At 48.6% G+C, this 20,994-nt stretch overlaps 7 protein-coding genes across 7 annotated transcripts; 5 read left to right on the top strand and 2 right to left on the bottom strand.

The window, feature by feature from the left end:
• Window positions 1-1,348: 1,348 nt before the first annotated feature.
• On the bottom strand, window positions 1,349-3,856 carry TRUGW13939_07011 (uncharacterized protein; the record flags this gene model as incomplete). The annotated part of the gene is made up of 1 exon (XM_035490153.1): window positions 1,349-3,856. One exon carries the CDS (start codon window positions 3,854-3,856, stop codon window positions 1,349-1,351), a length of 2,508 nt encoding a protein of 835 aa, XP_035346046.1.
• A 424-nt stretch (window positions 3,857-4,280) lies between these two features.
• On the top strand, window positions 4,281-6,272 carry TRUGW13939_07010 (uncharacterized protein; the record flags this gene model as incomplete). The annotated part of the gene is made up of 3 exons (XM_035490152.1): window positions 4,281-4,564; window positions 4,613-4,830; window positions 4,888-6,272. The coding sequence occupies 3 exons, from the start codon at window positions 4,281-4,283 to the stop codon at window positions 6,270-6,272; spliced, it is 1,887 nt and encodes a 628-aa protein (XP_035346045.1).
• A 771-nt stretch (window positions 6,273-7,043) lies between these two features.
• Window positions 7,044-8,081, bottom strand: TRUGW13939_07009 (uncharacterized protein; the record flags this gene model as incomplete). The annotated part of the gene is made up of 2 exons (XM_035490151.1): window positions 7,044-7,190; window positions 7,248-8,081. The coding sequence occupies 2 exons, from the start codon at window positions 8,079-8,081 to the stop codon at window positions 7,044-7,046; spliced, it is 981 nt and encodes a 326-aa protein (XP_035346044.1).
• A 444-nt stretch (window positions 8,082-8,525) lies between these two features.
• TRUGW13939_07008 (uncharacterized protein) lies at window positions 8,526-9,587 on the top strand (the record flags this gene model as incomplete). The annotated part of the gene is made up of 5 exons (XM_035490150.1): window positions 8,526-8,569; window positions 8,623-8,642; window positions 8,694-8,744; window positions 8,810-9,406; window positions 9,469-9,587. The coding sequence occupies 5 exons, from the start codon at window positions 8,526-8,528 to the stop codon at window positions 9,585-9,587; spliced, it is 831 nt and encodes a 276-aa protein (XP_035346043.1).
• Window positions 9,588-10,446: 859 nt separating this feature from the next.
• Window positions 10,447-14,870, top strand: TRUGW13939_07007 (uncharacterized protein; the record flags this gene model as incomplete). The annotated part of the gene is made up of 6 exons (XM_035490149.1): window positions 10,447-10,475; window positions 10,532-10,580; window positions 10,640-10,892; window positions 10,946-11,072; window positions 11,125-12,207; window positions 12,263-14,870. 6 exons carry the CDS (start codon window positions 10,447-10,449, stop codon window positions 14,868-14,870), a joined length of 4,149 nt encoding a protein of 1,382 aa, XP_035346042.1.
• Window positions 14,871-17,393: 2,523 nt separating this feature from the next.
• On the top strand, window positions 17,394-18,446 carry TRUGW13939_07006 (uncharacterized protein; the record flags this gene model as incomplete). The annotated part of the gene is made up of 1 exon (XM_035490148.1): window positions 17,394-18,446. The coding sequence occupies one exon, from the start codon at window positions 17,394-17,396 to the stop codon at window positions 18,444-18,446; it is 1,053 nt and encodes a 350-aa protein (XP_035346041.1).
• A 976-nt stretch (window positions 18,447-19,422) lies between these two features.
• Window positions 19,423-20,609, top strand: TRUGW13939_07005 (uncharacterized protein; the record flags this gene model as incomplete). The annotated part of the gene is made up of 2 exons (XM_035490147.1): window positions 19,423-19,517; window positions 19,772-20,609. 2 exons carry the CDS (start codon window positions 19,423-19,425, stop codon window positions 20,607-20,609), a joined length of 933 nt encoding a protein of 310 aa, XP_035346040.1.
• Window positions 20,610-20,994: the final 385 nt, after the last annotated feature.

Below are 20,994 nucleotides of genomic sequence, written 5' to 3'. Positions count from 1 at the left end.
ATATCAATTGATATAAGCTGACAAACCCTGTCACTTTGTTGCATGAAATTAATACGATATAATCTATGAATAATTTGATTAGAATATACAGATAAATTGAACCTATATTTATCGCTACAACTCATGCTACATATCAATTGATGTATATTAGCGTTTTGATATCAGTTTGATAGAGCTCTTCCTGTCCACGTCTAGTAATTTGACATGGAAAGTACATTAGTTGACCTGAGATGATTTAGATACATCAACTGATCAATTGATATCGCTTTCAGCAACTAAAACATCAATAGCAGGAAGTAAAAGCAGTATTTGTCTATCTTTGCAAGCTCATGTTCCTATCCAACCAGTAAGGGTTTGCAAGATCAGTCTGACATCTGGAGATTTCCATCTCAACGCCGTTTATCACCGACACCAACCTAGGATCCCGGACGGCCGATTTCATCGGATGTTCTACGGACAAGATCGGTGAAATTTGGTGCTTGGATACTTGCGACCTGAATGCGGGCTTTGTTAATTGGTACATCACATTTCTTTGTTTGCTATACGAGAAACCTTAGTACCTCATGTATACATATAATAGACACATTAATTAATAGACTGAGCACTTTATTGTAGCCTTATGAACCAGTTGGCATTGAGATTTCAAATGATGTTTCTTTGAACTCCTGAGAATATAAACTCGTTATCAATTTATTAACAGAGGTGCTCTTCGGGTTGCTGACAGCACCGGATGAATGTAAATGTGATGTATCAGCATTGAAATATTAACATTCTTACAATCTCCGCATCATCACGAGTACTTACTAGTGGCATTGCATATGATTTTTGTACATGACTCAGATACCACACCAATTACAATAACTATCCATCTCTTTTGTGGGCACAACAATTCTCTTGGCTTTCTCATTCGACGCCAGAGGCGTGTTCTAGACGCCGCCCAATTCGCCGACCGTTATGCCTACAGGCTACAGATATCGTTCAACGTTATTTCTAAACGACCCCTTCATCGGTTTCTAAACGGACTTTGGTTGCCTCTGTGTCAAATTCTCCTTGATCTGGGAAAGGATGTTCCGAGCTCGGCCGAGCTCGGTTTTATACATGTGTAGTTAATTTCTACTTAGTATAAATTTCGCTGTATAGATATGGATCAATTCCTTTTTCTAAACGCATAGGCAATACTATGGGTATTACACATTTATAGTACTGTACATAAATGGCCATTAAACAGCCTTCATCTAAACAAACATCCCCCGGACTGTATACTTAGTTATATCAAACATCATAGACAAAGCAAAAAGGGAAAAAGAAATGCCAACAATGACATATGGGTATAACTTTGGAAAAGCGGTCAATATATTGGCGCGTATCCTTCGTGCTGCTTTTTAATCTCACTTATTCTCCGATCCACTGCGCTTTCTATTGTGGCTCGCTCTCGCTGAAGACGATCTCGTTTGCGGCGCTCGTAAACACCGCGCACAACACGCTTGAGTTGAGCTTCACCTTGGGAGAAGTTGGCCTTGGCGAGCCCGACAACCGAATCGATTTGCTCTGGAGTGTAGACAAAGTTCCAGGTTGACAAAAAGTCGTCGACTTCTGGGTCGATAGAGCTTGGCTTCGGGGCTAGTGGCTTCTCGGGGTCGGCATCCTCGCGTTCAGGCAGTGACACGCTGGGTTTGCCGTCTTTAGACTGTGGTTTGCCTCTAGTAGGAGTCGAATAATCTGGAGCCGATGGGTTCGGCAATAAAGGGAAATACACAACAGCGATACCAGCATCTGGCCGCATAAGATGAAACTCTTCTTCTTCATGATCTCCGTGACTGGGGTGGAACAGCCTCTTCGAAGGAGGGGGCTCTTTTCTCGCGGTCATCTCTTGTTTCGTGCCTAACCACACATTGCAGAAAGTGAGGTCTTCCAATGACCGCGTTGATGGTTTTTCCTTGTTATTACTTTGCGAATGGGATGTCATAAGAGTATCGACAGGAGGCTCCTCTCGGTTTGGGTAATGCGGGTCGCTTTTTTGAGCCTTTTCGAGCTTTTCCGTGGACGAGGATTCGTCCATGTGACTTGCCTCTCGCAGCTTTTCAACCGTCTCTTCAGGCTCCGTACTCGCCTTCGGCCACCCTGCGCCGAGCGGCCAGCCTTTCACACCTCGCTGTTTGGCATACCCGTCTACGACGGACAACCAGTTCTCCTGCTTGATGTCGGCCGAGGCGTCGAAAGCGACAATGATATCGATGTCTCTTCCAGGTCGAAGCAAGGGGTAGATAGGAAGGTTGTTGCTCATTCCCGCGTCCATCAGCTGTAGATTTGTGGATATCAACGCAGACTCTGGACACGAGGGTGGAAGCTTATCCTTCATGCCCAGGAGGTAATTCGGTATGGAGGCAGGGTCGAAAGGATGCACCTTGCTCAACTCGTCATTCTTTTCTTCTATCATTGAGTCAATCCCCCCAAACCCTGCAAGGCCTTTCACAACGGGCCTGATCTCCTTGTAATAATGCGCAAGGGTGGCACAAAACGCACTCCCCCACATGCCCATTAATCCTGGAACACGAAGCTCTGGTGCAGGATATTCATCCGTTGGAGCACTTTTACCGTCCGTAAAGTGACGACCAACCGCCCACATGGGGATTCCAGCGCCAAATTCTTCGCAGAAAAATTCGTAGGGGGTAAACTCGAACCATTGGAACCAAGATTCTTGCTTCGCGGCAGCTTTCATATTTTCTGCAGCACGGTGTCCTTTGAAATCATTTTGGTCTATTATCGGTATTTCATGGCGCACGGCAGTGTAAATTGGGAGTGGACTGTTTCCGTCCTGTAAATAGTCTCTCTGGTTGGATAATTTGAGGTTTCGTTCAGAAAGATCAAGTTCACCGCGTGGAACAAGTAGTCGGGCGGCAAGTAGCAACCCATAAACGTCCACAAGACCAAAATCGGAGTCTGGGTCAGCCTTGAGCTTTTCCACCACGCCGCCCAGCAAGTATTTGTTGGTTGGGGCTGTTGTGAGCAGGTAGAGCGCTTGGGGTGGGAATGCAATATGCACCCCAAGTCGACTTTTCAAATGATCTACCAACTTATGAAAGTTGCGCCCAGATATCGATGAGTTGTATAGGGTCTGCAGCCAGCAACTGCCACTCACACCAGCCGTGTATGTGATACAGTCCCAGAGCCCAGCTTCCTGCGTAGCGAGGTAGGAACCTGACCCAGCAACAAGCGCGCGAAGACCACCACCAGAACCACACATTGCAATTATCGGGACGTCGTCCGGGTGGATTTCGTCCTCGTTCAAGTCTAGATATTTCGCCAATGCCTTGGTGGCATGAGTCTGACGCTTCTTGCGGAAAGCAAGCTCTTCCGGGCACAGCTCATCTGAAACTCGGACCCTGGCCTCAAAAGCGATTTCCGGGTTCTCATCAGGGTCGCGAGCATCCCGCCATATGTCATCTGCGAGAGATCCTGGGGCCATCGACAACTCTCGCTGAAGCTTTTGCACTGTAGCGGGGAGAAAGCGGGCCCAGTCTGGCACAATATAGTTCTTGATACTATCCCCAATATTGGTCCACTCCACAGATGAGACTGATTCTCTGGCCACTCCGAATCGCTTCGTAAACGACGCCCACGCATTTCCAGGATCCGTTTGCTCCTTGGGGGCATTGGGTTGCGGCAATTGGCTGTCGCCAGAGCTCTTTTTTCTTTCATGCAGCAGCTCAGATGTCGAGAATGAACTTTTCTGATCCCATTGTCTCGCAGGGCCGTCCGCGCGCAGGCGGTCGTGGGTTGAACCCCAACCACCCCACGCAGCCAAAAAGGCCGGAGGGACCGTCCAGCGCAAGCGCGACAGTGTTGCGCTGTACATTGTCGGGGTGTGAGAACGAATTGATCCTGTTATGTAAGCAATTGTCATCTATTGCATGGCATAGGGCGACGACACGTAGCACAGGTAGCTAGCTGCCTAAGCCGCGTCTTTGCGACTGGCATGCACAAGGGAGGTTGATTGTCTTGTCCCTGACGACCCATGACGTTATCGTTTGTTGGGGTAGGCCAGATCTGGCGCTAGCCGGATGTGGACTAGCGCCTCAGCGAAGATCTACTCGGCTCTCATTTGTCGGTCGGCGTCCCGCAGCGTCCATGTTCCTTCCGGTGTCTTCATCTTTACCACCCACAGGGGCTCATATACAGGGACACAGCCAGTGGGTCTTGCGCCCATATGTCGTTTCTAGATGTGTCCTGAGAGACTTCGATCTTGTCTTTTATAATTACCTACATTCTCATCCGCAGCTATGGCCGGCACGAAAAACACCGCGTATGCGGAGGAGAGCGCGGAGGTGGAGGTGCTCTACGCCAACCTCGACAAGCTGAAGGTGCTCACCAAGAAGATCCAAGGATCGATGGATCGCTTGGAAACAAGCGGCAAGGTGGTCAAGGAAGCAATTGGGCCCATCTACAGCAACACGCAGTCCCTACAAATCACCAACAGCAATATCGACCGTGTGATCGAAGCAATCGATAAGCTCCGGAAGCCGCTTGATGCGAAGGGCCGGGAGGAAGGCATTATTCGGGCTGGGTATGTACTATACCGATACCTGGATTAATCATTGCTAATGCCTTATAGACCCCAGAGTGCTGGACTAGCGCAATACCTTGCTGCCTTGAAACGAATCGACTATGCTCTCCAGAATCTCAACGCCACCAATTTAAGGTCCAACCAGCAAGCAATGACCGAATTCTCATCACTTTTGAGCACTGGGAGTCAAAGACTACAGGATTTATATCGATCGATGTTAAGGCAGAATATCGATAAAATCGAGCCTCTACACTACCTTACGAAACGTGAGCACCTGCCGTGGACCCCTTTACACGTTGGGAAATACTAACTAGAATACAAAGAACTTCCTTTCCCTTCCATACCTGAAGAAACCATCGAGGAGCTCGCACCGATCGCTGCCGCCATTACTTCTGCCGCCACGCACTTGCCGTCACAGCGAGGAGGTTCTGAGGAGCCTTCAATATCAATATATGCAGAAATTCGCGGACCATACATAACGTCGAGTTTACAGAATCTTGCCATTGCTTCCATCAGCACTGCGAAAAGACGCCCCGCAGATGGCCCGTACAAGCAGGGCACCAACGGTATCGGTGTTTATTCATCCGCCTTGGAAGGATTCATTGTGGTTGAACACGATACTGTCGTCAAGATTTACACAGGCGATCAACAAGGCCGGGCATTACAAGCAACGTGCAGGTCTTCTATGGCAGAATTTGCCAAGACCTTGCGAGAGCTTAACCAGTACATCAAAGCCAACATCTTGACGGATTGCTTCCTTGCGTTTGAAGTTATTGAGATCGTAACTGCAATGTCATATCGAATCGACTCGAAAACGGGCGAGCTAAAAAGTCTGTTTATAGAAGCCCTTCGCCCCATCCGGGAAACTGCAAAGTCGTCGCTTTCCGAACTTTTGGAAGAGACGAAAAAGAGGGCATCGGGGATTACAGTCCTGCCACCAGATGGCGGGACGGTTCCTCTAATAAGTGAGGTGATGAGCTCCTTGTCAACACTGACAGGATACTCTGGTCCTTTGACATCTATTCTCACCTCCCTTGGTGACGGAAACTGGCGTTCCAAGTCTACATCTACCAACACAACACCTTTGGACGTAGGTCCGGACAGTCAAACTCTTCTTTCTCATTTTATTCTTGACATGATCGAGGCTATGATTAGCTCACTCGAGAGTCGCGGCCGCAGTTTTTATCGCTCCAAAGCAGTTCTAGGAGTCTTTATTTCCAATATCTTCTGCGTTGTGGATAGATCAATCCGCGCAAGCCCTGAATTGTCGAGGTATCTTTCTAGCCCTGATAGCATCTCACGAATTGACGCGTTCCGCAAGCGTGGTACATCTGCCTATATTGATGCCTGGCGTGAAACGTCCCAGCATCTGTTGGATGTGCAATATACGTCTCGCGGTCCCCGTCCAACGTCCAGTGGCCCAGTCGACTCAGCTCAGGTAGTCAAGGCACTGTCTTCCAAGGACAAAGATGCGATTAAAGAAAAATTCAAATCTTTCAACGCTGGCTTTGAAAGTCTGGTTACCCAGCACAAGCAACTCTACATGGAGCGTGAGGTGCGAGGTGCATTGGGTCGCGAAGTTCAAGCTGTGCTCGAGCCGCTCTACACCCGTTTCTGGGACCGTTATCATGAGGTTGACAAGGGAAGAGGAAAATACGTCAAATGGGACAAAGCGGCCTTTTCGACACAGCTCGCTGGGTTGTCTTGAACGAGATATTAGCGATCATTTCCAATTCTTTTTTTTTTAAAGCCGACCTCATCAATGAATGTGTCGGATTTATTGAGAATACTTAGCCGCCACTAAACATTTCCTCGTCTTTTCTACTAATGTTTGAGCGTGTTGTCAACTTGATATGTACTACCACGACATGTGATTGAGAAATAATAATGATTGGTGCATTTTATATATTCCCTATGCTTGAATTCACTATTTCTTCTGTATCATTTTCTACATACTCAAATGGTTAATATCTAGACTTGATTGAGACTGCAATTTTAGAGATGGAATCTGGATATTCTGATCGTGAAACCTTTAAATATTTGTCGTAGTAAGCCAAGAGCAAAGACTCACCCACTACAATTTGGAGATAAGCAATGATTTCCAAAGCAAAGACGTATATTTCATTTCAAATGTATATATGCACATTGATATACCGCAACTCGATCAGGCATGGGCCATAGCAGACCAATTCAACAGGTCACACACTGCCTAGTTAATAAAGCACGCGGCCCCTCCTTCCCCAAGGCAAGTATCCGACTTGAAGCGAGTAGAACATATAACATGCCTGACTCATCGAAATATTCGCCGAGAGTTATCAAAGGAGGATGTAGTTCTTCGCACATTGACTAATCGGCACGCCATTGATAGGAGCGTGACAACTTAAGTAGAGCGAGTATAGTGTAAAAAGTGGGACAGAAGATGGGCTTTGTAGAATATAGGTGCAAAAGACAAAAGAGGGGTTATCATGAAATTGAATATTTATTCTTCTTTCTTATCTTGATCGGAAGTCTCAGGCGAAGGGTCGGCGTGCTCGGCCTCGTCATCGTCTCCTTGGACATCCAAGACACGTTCACTGGCTTTTTCTAATGTATTGCGGGCCCAGTGCCGTACGCCTCTGTATACAGCCTATGTGAATTGTTAGCATACACTATATAGGGGAAAAAAAGGGGGAAAGCAACATACTAGTAGAAACGTCCCGACACCTACGAGGATGACCAGCCAGCCAACCGAAGCTACTCGGTCTCGACCAGTTCTTCGACCGCGACTGCTGCCAAAGCCTGGGCCACCCAGACGCCACCAACGAAAGGGAGACACTGCGAGAATAGCCTTGGCAAAGGACAACACCCCTAAAGAGGCGAGGCCCTTGAAGAAATGGTCCGCCCAAGAATCTCTGTCGTGTAAATCTGGCAGGTCCACAATCTGAGTCGAATCCCAGTATTCAGCACCAATAATGGTATCCAGAGGGTCAAGATAAAGATTTATAATAGGGTCAGCAACAAAACCGAGTAAAAAAATGGTAAATAACAAAATTGATGATGTGAGGAGAAGCTGGGTCATGGTGCTAGTAATCCACCGAGACCATACTACTCTTTCGAATCGATACTTAAAGCTGCAAGTAGGGCATTGATAGTAATTTCTGGCTCCGTACCGCGCATCGGCATGTCGCCATGACTGTAAGCAACCCTCATGGACATAGAGAGATGATCCTTTGCATTTGCAAGGTCGCAATAATCGGCCAAACTCCGGGTCCGGAGACACATAACGGACGCGAGGTTTGGACTGGAGGAACTTAGGCAAGTGTTCGGACGGAGGCTCTGAAGTCGGGTAAACTGTCTCCAAGCAAATACGGCATGTACGTGGAGGGTAGTGATGATCATGGCTGCTGTTTGTTGCACTTCCAGTAGCATCATCGGGTTCTGTATGAGGCTGAGGATCTTCAGGAAAAGCGCCAGCCAGAGATTGGGGGAGAATATCTCGCCATCTCCAGGCCTGCGTATCCCTTCCAGCCGAGGCCATTGTTCATATCCAGTATAGGATGTCTACGTGTCCAGAGGACGCGATAGAAAACGAATCCGTGGCGGAATCAACTGCCGATATCAGAGGACGTGCGTGAGAAAATCACGTAGCTGATTTGTAAACGATACTACTAGTTGCCAGAGCAGCCGCAAAGAAATTACTCGTGCGACAAGAGAAAATTCGAAAGTGTTGAGGAAAGCGACAGAAAAAGGCCGGCGGAGTTTCCGGAGGGATTTGCGAGCTCTGGTGACGCTATTGCGCATTAGTGCTAGGCGCGCTTGGCAAGAGCGATCAGATTACCGCGTCAACATCTGGCCGCCTGACGCTATGTCAACTTTCCTCCAGTCGAGCTTCCATTCCCATCCCAAACACTTCTCATTGAACTGACGAAGCTTTGGCCTCATAATTTATCTTTGTTTGAAGCTCGTGCACATCTTCTACACCATGGCGGACCGTTATTCCTTCTCGCTCACCACCTTCTCCCCCAGGTAAGAGCTCTATCTTTCGGCGGGCGGAGATCACAGCTGACTGTCATCAACAGCGGAAAGCTGGTCCAGATTGGTATTGAGTCCCGAATGCTCTTGGATCGATGAACAAATCTAACTAATGTAGAATATGCGTTGAATGCTGTCAATACAGGTGTCACGGCACTGGGCATCAAAGGTACACCCGAAAACCACCCCCAACTGGGGCGAAGCATGGCCATTAACTTGAATCGCAATATATAGCTACAAACGGAGTTGTGCTCGCCACCGAAAAGAAATCGTCATCGCCTTTGGTCGACCCTCCTTCACTGTCGAAAGTTTCGTTGATCACTCCTGATATTGGTATGGTCTATGCCGGCATGAGTCCCGATTATCGAGTGCTCGTCGACAAGGCTCGCAAGGTTTCCCACACTGGCTACAAACGCATCTATAACGAGTACCCACCTACCCGCATATTGGTGCAGGACGTTGCCCGTGTCGTTCAAGAAGCTACACAGTCCGGTGGTGTTCGCCCGTACGGAGTCAGTCTGCTCATTGCCGGATGGGATGAGGGTGTCGAGCCCGAGGCCGAAGAGAAAACCGAAGAGGGATCCGAAAAGAAGGCGTCTGGAAAGACTGGTGGAATCCTCAAGGGTGGTCCAAGTTTGTACCAGGTTGACCCTAGCGGAAGCTATTTCCCATGGAAGGCCACAGCCATTGGCAAGAGTGCTACGAGCGCCAAGACCTTCCTCGAGAAGCGATACACCGAGGGATTGGAATTGGAAGATGCTATTCATATTGCTCTTCTGACCCTGAAGGAAACAATCGAGGGAGAAATGAACAGCGAGACTGTGGAGATTGGTGCGTTCTGCCTTCTATCCTTTTGTCTCCGGCTTTTTGCAATATACTAACAACTACTACAGGCATTGTCGGCCCACCCGCAGATCACTTGCTGGGCTACCAAGGAGTTGACGGGGCTCGGGGCCCGCGGTTCAGGAAGCTCACCAAAGAGGAGATTGAGGACTACTTGACCAACCTATAGATGCGGCTTGTGCTGCCGTTTTACCAACTTTATGCTCCATTTGATTGTATTATAGTAGAGTCATTGAGTTCTCTACATGCACACGATAAATGACAATGAAGCTGTCAAGTACGAACGATGGATCTCATAAAACTTGCCGTGATAGAAACAACCTCCCGTTAATATAGCCAGTCCATGAATAGGCATCGAACGTAGAACTAAGAAGTAGGAATATTTAAATATATGTAGTATCAAAAATGTGATATGCCGTAAGACTTTCGAGTCCCCATCTCAGTGGGTCTCACCATCCTTTTCGGGTTAAAGGTATACATCCATCCGCACATCGCTTTGTCCCAATTCATGAGCCATCGAAACTAAATGTGGTCTGTCTATTTATATGTCGGTAGTGGTGGCAATTGCGACACAAAGCGCCATCCATGACTTTTTCAAGACTCCTCGATTATTATAGGCTGAACTGAAAACAGCCTTGGGCACATACGCCTCACATGCAGGGCTTGGGCTTGCCCCACGTTTTGGACAGTTTATCAAGACATCTGACACAAAGAATACCGCATGAGCCATTACGAAATAATTGAATCTCCGATTAACTAAATATATTTTATCTCGGCGAGAGCACTTTTTTTCCCAGCTGCAAAACTTGAAGTGCTCGATTTCGAATATGGTTGGAGAAAGCCCTATGGGAGGAGCAACGTCCCCTGGAGACCAGGCTGCGGTCGCCATGCTGAAACCAAGAGCTTATCAGCAGGAGATGCTCTCTGAAAGCCTGCGTCAAAACATTATAGTTGCGGTTGGTTGAGACACTTTTCAGATGAACACAAGCAGTTCCCCCTAAACTGACAAAAATGGATTCGTTTTCAAGATGGGAACTGGGAGTGGAAAAACGCAGATGTATGGTATTCATATAGCAGTTCTCCTCGACCTGTATAACTAACAGATGTTCTTAGTGCCGTTCTCCGAGTACAAGAAGAGCTTTCAAGGTGTGCCCCGGACAAGGTATGGGTGTTCTATCCTACTCAGATAGCAAGCGGACTAAGGTGAATTGTTATATATAGTTGGTTTGGTTCTTAACGCCCACGGTGGTTCTAGCCGAACAGCAATACTCGGTTCTCAGCAAACAGCTACCCCTATACCAAAGTCGACTATTGTTAGGAAGCGATAATATCGATCATTGGAGCACTCAAAGAATATGGGACAAAATATTATTGAATATCCGTATTGTGGTCTCTACGCCGCAGGTGCTTCTGAATGCCATGTCAAGTGGATTCGTTAAGCTATCTAAATTGGCATTACTAGTGTTTGACGAAGGTATATTCTTGATCTGGCCCCTGGAAAACTCGGTTGCTGACCAGATAATACAGCACACAGGTGTGTCAAGGCTAGTCCTTTCAATGGCATCATGCGTTTATATCACCGCGCACGGTTGGCCGGCGACAATGTGGAATTACCGGGGATCTTGGGCTTGAGTGCAAGCCCGGACGACGTGAAGTAAGTCCTATCATTGACTGACAAAGGAACTTCTGCTGATATTACACAAAAGAGCGTTAGAAAAAAACCTACATGCCATATGCCGAACCCCGGTAACCCAGCGTGAAGAGCTCTTGAAGCACACCCACAAGCCAGAAATCTCATGCATTACTTATAGCCGACGGTTGGAAGACCATTCGCAGCTTCTGCAATTCCTTGACAAGTTGCTTGGCATTACATTTGCAGACATTGAAAATGACCCATATATGAAGTCGCTTCGCATGAAAAAGGATCCCAAGAGCCAAGAACAATATGAAACCATTTCTGGCTCTGGCAAGACTTTTACCCGAACAAATCTCATATCGCTTGCTCAACGTGCTCAGGTGATTCACAGCGAAGTTGGCCCGTGGGCTGCAGATGTATTTGTTACCACATGCACCGAAAAGTTCATTGAAGGCATACTGAAAAAGTCGACCAACAGTATTTTCAAGTTGTGGGAGGATGCGGAGAAGATATATATGATGCAGCATCTTTCGAAGCTGCAACCGTTCATAGGTGAAAGACGTTGGGGGAGCCTGCCAGACGCAATGTCGCAGAAAGCAGAATTGCTAGTTGATAAGATCGTGGAATCGTTCCACCCAGGACATCGTATCATTGTATTTGCTGAACAGAGGACCACGGTCATCATGATCGCACATCTTCTGTCTGTTCATCCGCGCATGAAGGAGATAGTGGCGGCTTCTTTTCTCGGAAGCTCAAACTATGCCAGCAGAAAGTCAAACATCACAGAGCTATTCAGCCCAAGGGACCAGGAAGAGGCCGTGAACAACTTGCGCAGTGGTAAGATCAATGTTTTGGTAGCGACCTCGGTCTTGGAAGAAGGCATCGACGTCCCTGCTTGTAACATGGTGATCTGTTTTGACCCGCCAAAAGAGCTAAAGTCATTCATACAAAGAAGAGGCAGAGCCCGGGACCGAGAATCAAAGTTTATTCTCTTCGTCGATGGCAATGACGTCGAGAGTGTTGCCAAATGGACTTTTATGGAAGAGAATTTGAAGAAGATCTACGCCGATAGCATGCGCAAGCTAGAGGAAATCCAAGCACTGGAAGATATCGAGGAGGACAGTCCAGAGAATTTCCGAGTACCATCCACAGAGTGAGTAGACTAGACCTCATCAATATCCAAAGATCTAATGAGAATGAATGTACAGGGCTGTTCTCAACTATCAAAACGCACGTGAATACCTAGCGTATTTCTGCGCCACCATTTCGTGTGCTTATATCAACAACCAGCCCGATTTTGTCATGCATCGCGATCCGGTCACAGACTTGATTACGGCAAAAGTAGTCCTGCCAAGTTACCTCAGTCCGTCATTGCGCACTGCGTGGGCAAAGTCGAAATGGCTAACAGAAAAACTGGCCAAAAGAGATGCTTCCTTCCAGGCATACATGGCTCTTTATAACGCAGGACTCGTGAATGACAACTTGATGCCAATACATCGCCGAAAGTACAATGATGAAGAAAAGACCATGCAGGAAAAACAGGCGAAACTTGTCCAAGTATCCGAGTCCTGGAACCCTTGGCTGGACATGGCTCATTTGCACAGGAGCGATGTAGCCCTAATCGCGACACGAGTTTGCTTCGAGCCTAATTCGCTGGGTATTCCAGACATGGTATTGCTTTTGCCCAAGCGACTCCCATGCGACTGGGAATTTGACTTGTTCTGGAATGCAGAAACTACCCTCAAAGCCCGACTGTGCTATGGTGGCCATGCGATTTCGGTTGGTGACACTCAACAAGCCGCAAGGTTTACTCACGAAATGCTTTACTCTGTCTACAATGGAAGAATGTTATGGGACGACAATGATTATTTGACTTTGTTTTGGCCGGCACAGATGGTTCAGTCGCCAATTGAGCAGTGGCTCTTGTCAATCAAGGGCACTGACCCGGCGCAAGATGCTATTAGCCCCTTTGATAAAGGCAAGCTAAATGAGCTGGGCATTGCTCGTAGCACTGAAGCATATGTCCGGGCATTTACTATTGAACAGACCATCAACAAGGTGGCACTTAATAAAAATGGTGATGAGAACGGCGATGAAGACCATGCAACACGCGAACCCGAGCTTCATATTCAGGGAACCAACTTTCCAAAACGTGCAGACTTCCTTCATGCGCTATCTCAGGATGCATTGGCACCCATGGCACATACATCACAGCAATGTGTACCTATACGGCTCTGTAACATCCATCGGATCCCTGTGAAGTTTTCTAAATTCGCACTATTTGTTCCCTCCATTGCGCATAAAATCGAGATTCTCTATGTTGCCGAAAGGCTAGCTCGGACAGTATTGTCAAGGGTGAAATTCGAGAACTTGGGTCATGTCTTGGTAGCAATCAGCGCTTCTGAAGCAAGGGAGCCTACTGACTACCAGAGATACGAGTTTCTGGGGGACAGCCTCCTCAAGTTTATCGTTTCTATTCACTTGACGGCGACCAACCCCCTTTGGCACGAAGGGTTGTTATCCCCCGAAAAGGACAAGATCGTGTCAAATGACCGACTAGCACAGGCAGCGCGTAGGGAAGGCTTGGATCAATACATCTTGACCAAGCCATTCACTGGGCGCAAATGGAGGCCGTATCGGGTATCCGACTTTGGCGAAACGGGCCAGGCCCCGAACAAAAGGCGAGAGTTATCAACGAAAGTGCTAGCGGATGTTGTAGAGGCCCTCATGGGAGCTTCGTTTCTGGACGGGGGAATTGAGAAGATGACTACATGTGCACGCGTCCTCCTCCCTGGAGTAGAGTGGACATCTGTTCAAGAGGAGATCCACGTGCTGTACCGCGATGCAGCGGTGTCAGACGTTGCTGCCACCCACCCCAAACTGGCTCAGATAGAGGAGATGGTGGGATACAACTTCACAAAACCCAGCCTCGTATTCGAAGCATTGACGCATCCGAGCTGCCAGGACGAATCCGTGTCGTACCAACGCTTAGAGTTTCTTGGAGACTCGGTGCTGGACCACATTGTGGTCCAAGAACTTTTCCACCTGCCCAAGGAGCTATCACACCAAGATATGCATCTTATGCGAACAACGGTTGCAAACGCCGATTTTCTCGCGTTTCTCTGCCTGGGGCTGTACACTACGGAAGAACGCGAGGAAGCAATAAGCCCCGGACTTGCGCACGTATCAACCATCCAGACTGAGCACAAGACGTACCTGTGGCAAATGATGCGACACGGCGCATCCTGGGATATTGTCAATGCGCAGCAAGAAGCGTTCCAGCGATATCAGGCCTGGGGCGGCGCGGTGGAGGACGCACTAAAGCATTCCTCTACATATCCCTGGGCAGGACTATTCCGCATCAGTGCGGGCAAGATCTTTTCTGACATGGTCGAGAGCCTCCTGGGGGCAATCTTTGTCGACTCGCACGGCTCGTTGGACGCGTGTCGCGGGTTCCTCGAGCGCATTGGGCTGTTAATGTACCTGCGTCGGATTGCTCACGAGGCCATTGAACTGTTGCATCCCCGCAACCAGCTTTTAATTGCGGCCAAATCAGCGCTAGTGACTACGGAAACCAAGGCAGAGAAGATCTGCGACGGTGAGGAGAACACCGATGATAGTAATGATATTGATAACAAGCTAGTGTACATCTGCAAAATCTACGTCGACGGCGAGGAAATCGTTGAAGTCAACGACGGGATTAACAAGCTCGAAGTCGAAACTAGGGCGGCAGCACTGGCAGCGGAGATTCTCAGGAGGAGATCGTCGGACCGCATGGACGAGTCTGTGGATGGTGAAGCGAGTGTTGCTGCATAGCTGGGGTGATTTGATATCCAGGTACCAAGTACTATAACCGACCCTTCCATGATATTACAGAGCCGTGTGCTATGCACGGCTCCGGACTATCATGTAGGGGCCGGTTACATGTACTAATTGTGGAAGTTGATTCTGATGAAAAGGTATGGTATGGCATGACGGGAATGACGGATTATGTTCAATGTTACGACTGGTGATTTTTTGTCTAATTTTTTTTTATCGATTTAACATGTTGTTTTGCATATAACAATGTTACCTAAGGATCGAGTAGTAGCTTACTGTTATAACAGTGTCGGTATATCTATCCGAGGCTGGATCCGCGCCAAGCTGTCAGTTTCAAATGTCAAAGCACAGAGTAGTGTAACATTAAAGGCAACTCAGCTGAGGTGCAAACTAGCAATACGGATCCTTCTCGTCGCAGGAAGTAACCTGACGCGTCAGAACTTAGAAGACTTAGAACCGATCACACCTAGTAAAACTAAAATGCGTGTCTGCCACTGTCATGACACAGCTGATCATGAGTAAACCGACTAGCAAGGGTCGATTGCGATCCTGCCGTATAATGCTCAGTATACCCTGGCTATAATTATCTTCACCTACTGCATACTAGCCTCCTAGGGCTTGGTGTTTTACCCAAAGGAGCGGGTCAATGTTTGGTTCGGCCAATGGATTTCTGTATTTGGCAATTCTGACCAGCCGCCTAAACCTGTTTGGGCTAGACCCCACACCGTTGACTCAATGGCCTTTCCCGATTCGGACTTGGCCAAGACGAACATCTCCCCCTTCAAAGTTCAGGCAGGTTCGCTTATAAGTTAGTACGTAGTATGATAAACAATTAGAGTTGGGGACCCTTGTAAGTCGTATCGTTGCACATGCACAGAATCCCGGAATGAGTCCGTCCAGCAGTGCAGCACTGCTGCCATGAGGTCAAAGCGAGGTCCTTCATTTTCGGTTCGTTTACCCGCCTGAGACTGGCGATCATTACTATTAGGAAGCATGTACCCACATCTGATGCTGCAATTAATTTGATCGATCTGTACGGAGTAATAATAATCAGGAATATTATTATAAAAACACAGGCTGATCCAGACAGCTGGGATGCCGAGATGTTGATCTCCGGACGGCCCGGGAGACTTCGTATAGTTGCACACGGTTTTGAGTGCTGGAGTGTTGGATGTTGGTTGCTACGTCTCTTATTATTGAGTGTAAGCTCGCCTATTGCCACTACAAGCGGTAAGCGTAAGCAAGCATGCTGCATGCTGCATAGTAGCCGATTGGCAGAGCTCCCGGCTAGCCGCTTTGGGTAATTTCGTCGAGCATCACGGGGCTTGTTCTAGAACAGTGACAAATCAGCACCTGCCTTAGTTTCAACCTCTCTCTCTCTCTCAGTCTCGACTCTCGCGTAAGTTCACGAACGTCCACAACCCCGCTAGTCTGGTTAGCAGTGGCTGCGCCTGGTTTGCCTGGCCTGCCTGAAATTCTGAATGCGTTCGGCTTTAAACTTTTCGCTACCTCGCTAGCTGCTGGCCTAGGCCACTTTTGCCTCGTATCTTTACTCTCCATCTCGGGAGACCCAGTTGAGACGGACGGAACCGGCGATCCTGCGCGCCCGCGATTCATGACACTGGTCGACACCCCCGCCAATTGTCCTGCCTGATCAGCGATCATCCCCAATAATCGCCTCTCTCTTCGTCGAAAGTTGGCTGCTCATCTCCTAACAGTTTCCTTTTCGCTACAGTGCTCGTCCGAGGTGGTGCCTGCATAGAATTGTCCGCCCTCGGCCCAATCGGCGTGCCCTGGCAGGGCCCCCCTTTACCGTCGCCAGTGTTGACGTCCATGACTCCATGTCGTTCGTTGGCGCTGGGGCCCTGTGCCCTATCCAGCTAAAAACTCTGAAACGAGGCAAACTTTGTTAGTGTGGCTTGCCGTGTGCTCCCCCAGCCCGCAGGGCTGGAATAAATAAAAGGAACCGCAAACGCCTTAATCTGCTTACAATCCACCTCCGACCCGGGACGAGAGAGACGTCCAGGTGCGCAATACTGACCCCAAGTTATCGGACGGATTCTTGATCCTAGCGTCTGCAAGTCACTCGGCATTCTCCAGGAACCGAGTCGTCGGGTTGACTCTTGTGTGTCAGCACTGTCCATCTTTACGGGCGAAACCGTCCCTCCCCGCGCGCTCTCTTTTGCGCTGACCACGCCGAGAAACGACAAAATATAGACGGTACTTGGAAATGCTCTTTCGTCGAGGCTCTCGATATACGGCAGAGTGTATTTTTGAGTAGCTACCAGGAAAAGAAGTGAACGGACGTGATACCCCCGTCCGCCCGGACGTTGCGCAGCTTCTCTCGATACCGCCCGCCCGGCTGTCGAATACCTCCAGCAGAGATACAATTTACAATTCCCCCCTACCGATCTTTTTCAATACTGTCGCTACCGATGACAAGCCCGCTAGAAAAGTGAGCACCATTAGGAACCCTCGTCTGGATGAATACGTTCCTTCACTCCGAGTCTGTTAGTGAATATGGTTGATGCGGATGATGGCGCGGGCCCGAAAGGGCCTCTTGACGGCATTTCCGGCAGTCTTGGCTCACAATACACCCTGCTATCAATGGTCGTCATCCTTTTCTTGTCGTTCGCCTTGTATAATTCCGTGGAACTTATTATCATGGTCCTCCTATCCTTCAAGCGATTCAGAGGCCTCTACTTCTGGAGTCTTCTCTTATCCGTCGTGCTCGGGGTGGTTCCATACTCAGTCGGCTTTCTCCTGAAGTTTTTCACTGATACGAACCGCTGGGTTTCGGTCACTATCTTAAGTTTAGGCTGGTGGGTGATGGTAACCGGCCAAGCGTTCGTGCTCTACTCTCGACTTCATTTAGTCCTGCGCGACCAACATAGACTTCGGCATGTGGTGTACATGATTTTCACCAGCGTCCTCATATTCCATCTTCCTACCACCATTTTGACCTACGGGTCCAACATCCGCAGTGGCACTTCTTCTCGCTTCGTCACTGGATACAATATCATGGAGAAAATTCAGTTGACTGGCTTTAGCGTTCAAGAGGCCATATTATCCGGTTTATATTTATATGAAACAGCGCGGCTGTTACGTCTTGCGAACAATCCGCGGTCTCACCGCCGTATCCAGTACCAACTCATCGGAATCAACGTCCTCATAATCTTTATGGACCTCGTTCTCCTGGGGTTCGAATATGCCAGCGAATACGCCGTCCAGATTACTTTGAAGGCTGCAGTCTACAGTCTTAAACTCAAGCTCGAATTCGCCGTTCTCGGCAAGCTGGTTGACTTCATCCGCACCAACCGCGACCACTCGAGTGCCATGCCCATGGGTAGCTCGGCACAGCGATATGCTGGCCAAGGAGCCGGTTTGCCATCGACTCGCGCTAATGATCGTCACTTTTACGGAGAATCGACCGCCACAGTGATGCGCCCAGAGCGGACCAACTCGAGCCAGGAGCAGTTGAACCTCCCATCAGGCATCATCGTCGCCAAGACCGAGTTTTCGACCACGATAGACAAGCGGGAGACTTCGTTACGGATGGACGATTCTGATTGAGCCGGGGACTTTTAACCTTGCATCGCCCTCTACATGTACATATTATTATCATCTTTACAATAAAATCTCACGAACGATGCTCCGATTTATTTTTTTTAGTGCACTGATGGTGTGTTGGTAGATTCAACATTGACATCCATGCCGGCCGGCTCGATGTGGATATCTCCGATTGGAAGTATGCCTGCATTGCTGTACATGCATTGTCAACTGACCAGCGCTGTCAAGCGGAGAAGACCGATTGATTGTCCTACCAAATCAATAACAATACAGCGACGAGATCTGGGACAACCGCAGCAGGTTGCCGTTCTCTTCGATTAAGTCGTTACGAAAACAATCACCGTGGATCTCGGCGATGGGAATCGCAGCGAATCAAGCAGAGAGACGCAGATGACAGTTGTATTGCATACAGGATGCGCGCCGTTTGCTTGATCGTCCCCCCTCTCGCCGCCCCTCTCGGTGCCCTAATCGAGTATCAAGCGTGCAGCATCACGACTTCAATTGGTGTTGCAACCCCGCTTGGCACAGCAACTTGTCGGCAGGCCAGCAACTAATTATTATTGTCACAACCAACGTGGCCCGCTTACTTTTTTTCTTCTTCTTCCTCTCTCTGCTTTTTTTTGCTGTCATGCCGCTATCCGATGGCTGCCCGAATCTAAATCTCCCTTTTTGAACTTTCTCGCACCCCCCCTCTCCTTTGGATGCAGCCAGTTGTATTTTCACATTCTATCTGTGTGGCTGATATTGTGTCTTGTCGGCCATAATTTGCACCATACGCAGGTTGTTCTCCTCCCACACCTCTTCAAGGACCCAAGCCCGGAAAAAAAAAATTGAGGCTCAAAAGATTTCCACCCCCTCTTCTTCAATTTTTCACTCTTTCCCACTTTACCATTATGGATCATTCCAAAGGGTTTGCCTGAGAGGGGTGGGTTTGATTGCGTGCATGCGTGGTGCCGAATAGCAGCAAATTACTGGCTGGATGTCACTACTGGCGATTGTGTCAGATAAGCAAAAAGGCATTTCGGAGTTTCGCGACGATGCGATTGACCATCCTCTGATCGACAGAGGCTCATTGTGAGTTTGGTTTATTTTATTTGCGGGCCTGTCCCCTCGTCCATTATGCTCTGTACTCTGCACCTATATATACCTCTACGTCTACATCTACATCTACCCTGTGTCTGCCTCTCATTCCATCCACCCCTCCTGTTTGATACAGCGGCTCTATTGATGGATAATGTGACAAGTTTGCTTCCCTTTCTTCCTTTTGTTCTCTTTGGCCTTTAAGCCTTTTTAGAAGGAGTACTGACACTATCCATAGTGACTGCTAGGCAATACTCACTAAGTGCTTGGACACAGGAAACGCCTGATACGTTCAGCGACCGATTAGCTTCCAGGTATTACCTACCTGCCATCAACACCAACCTACATCCCGGCCGCCGCACACAGGCTGCTTCCAACGACAGCTTGGTTGCAGAGGACGGAGTTTCAGCCTATCCGTACTCCGAAAGCATGACGCCATCCTCCATGGTAGTACCAAGTCTCTCGAACGGGTCGCAGTCCGTGTCGGAAATGTCCATGGGATCGAGAATGGCCGCCAAAGTCCAGATCGTCAATATGCTCGAGACCGACAGTACCGGAAATCTGGTCACACCGCCGGCGACAGCTGCAACCCATGACGAGCAGTCCAAACCAATCTACTATTGTCTCTTCCACACGCTGCCCTGTGACCACAAGTCAGACCGCGTCGACGCCTGGAAGACGCATGTGCTGAGCCATTTTCGCGGCTGTCCCCTTCCCCCGAATGCAACCTGCCAATGGTGCGCCGTAGAGTTCGTTCACGACGCCGAAAACAAGAACCCTGCTAGTCGAGCCTGGGATGCAATGCTGGAACACGCGGCCCACGAGCACTTTGAAAAGGGCCATTCCCTCGCAGCAACGCGGCCGAGCTTTGAGCTCATGAAATACATGTATCAATCAAAAATCATCACCGAAGACCAGCTAAAGGCCATCCAGCTCTGTCCATCGCCCGATAGCCCGGCATACCACCCTTCGCAGGATCCTGTCAGGGCGCGGATTGGGTCGTCGGACGAGCCTTATTGCTCGACGTACAGCCCACGGCGTGAGAAGCGGATGAGAGAGCAACGTCGCGGCATCAGTGTGGTCTAGGCTGCGTATTCAACAGTTTCAGGTTTTCTCTTCTCTTGTATCTATCTTTTTATTCCCGCAAATTTGCATTGCATAGCGCGGCCCAGAACATGTATCCCAATAGCGACGAGGGATTGACACTGGCGCTGCCTATTAGGATATTGGCATTGGAGGTATTTTGAGTTTTTTTGTTTTGTTTTGTTTTGTTTCTCTTCCATATTTCACCAGATTGGTCTTGTTTTTTGGTCTATTTGACTTTAGTTTTTGTTTCATGTGAGATACCCGCGAAATTGAGAGTGTAATGTAAGGCATGTACGTACAGAATGGCAATGGCAAAATGGCAGCTGGAATCAGTGGATTGATAATACTTTTTTATTCATGCTAGTACATCTTTTGTAGAATGAAA

This window comes from Talaromyces rugulosus, chromosome IV (genome assembly GCF_013368755.1).
Source record: "Talaromyces rugulosus chromosome IV, complete sequence".
Classification (NCBI taxonomy): Eukaryota; Fungi; Ascomycota; class Eurotiomycetes; order Eurotiales; family Trichocomaceae; genus Talaromyces; species Talaromyces rugulosus.
Note: the sequence above shows the minus strand (reverse complement) of the source record. Positions and strands in the feature narration are given on the sequence as shown.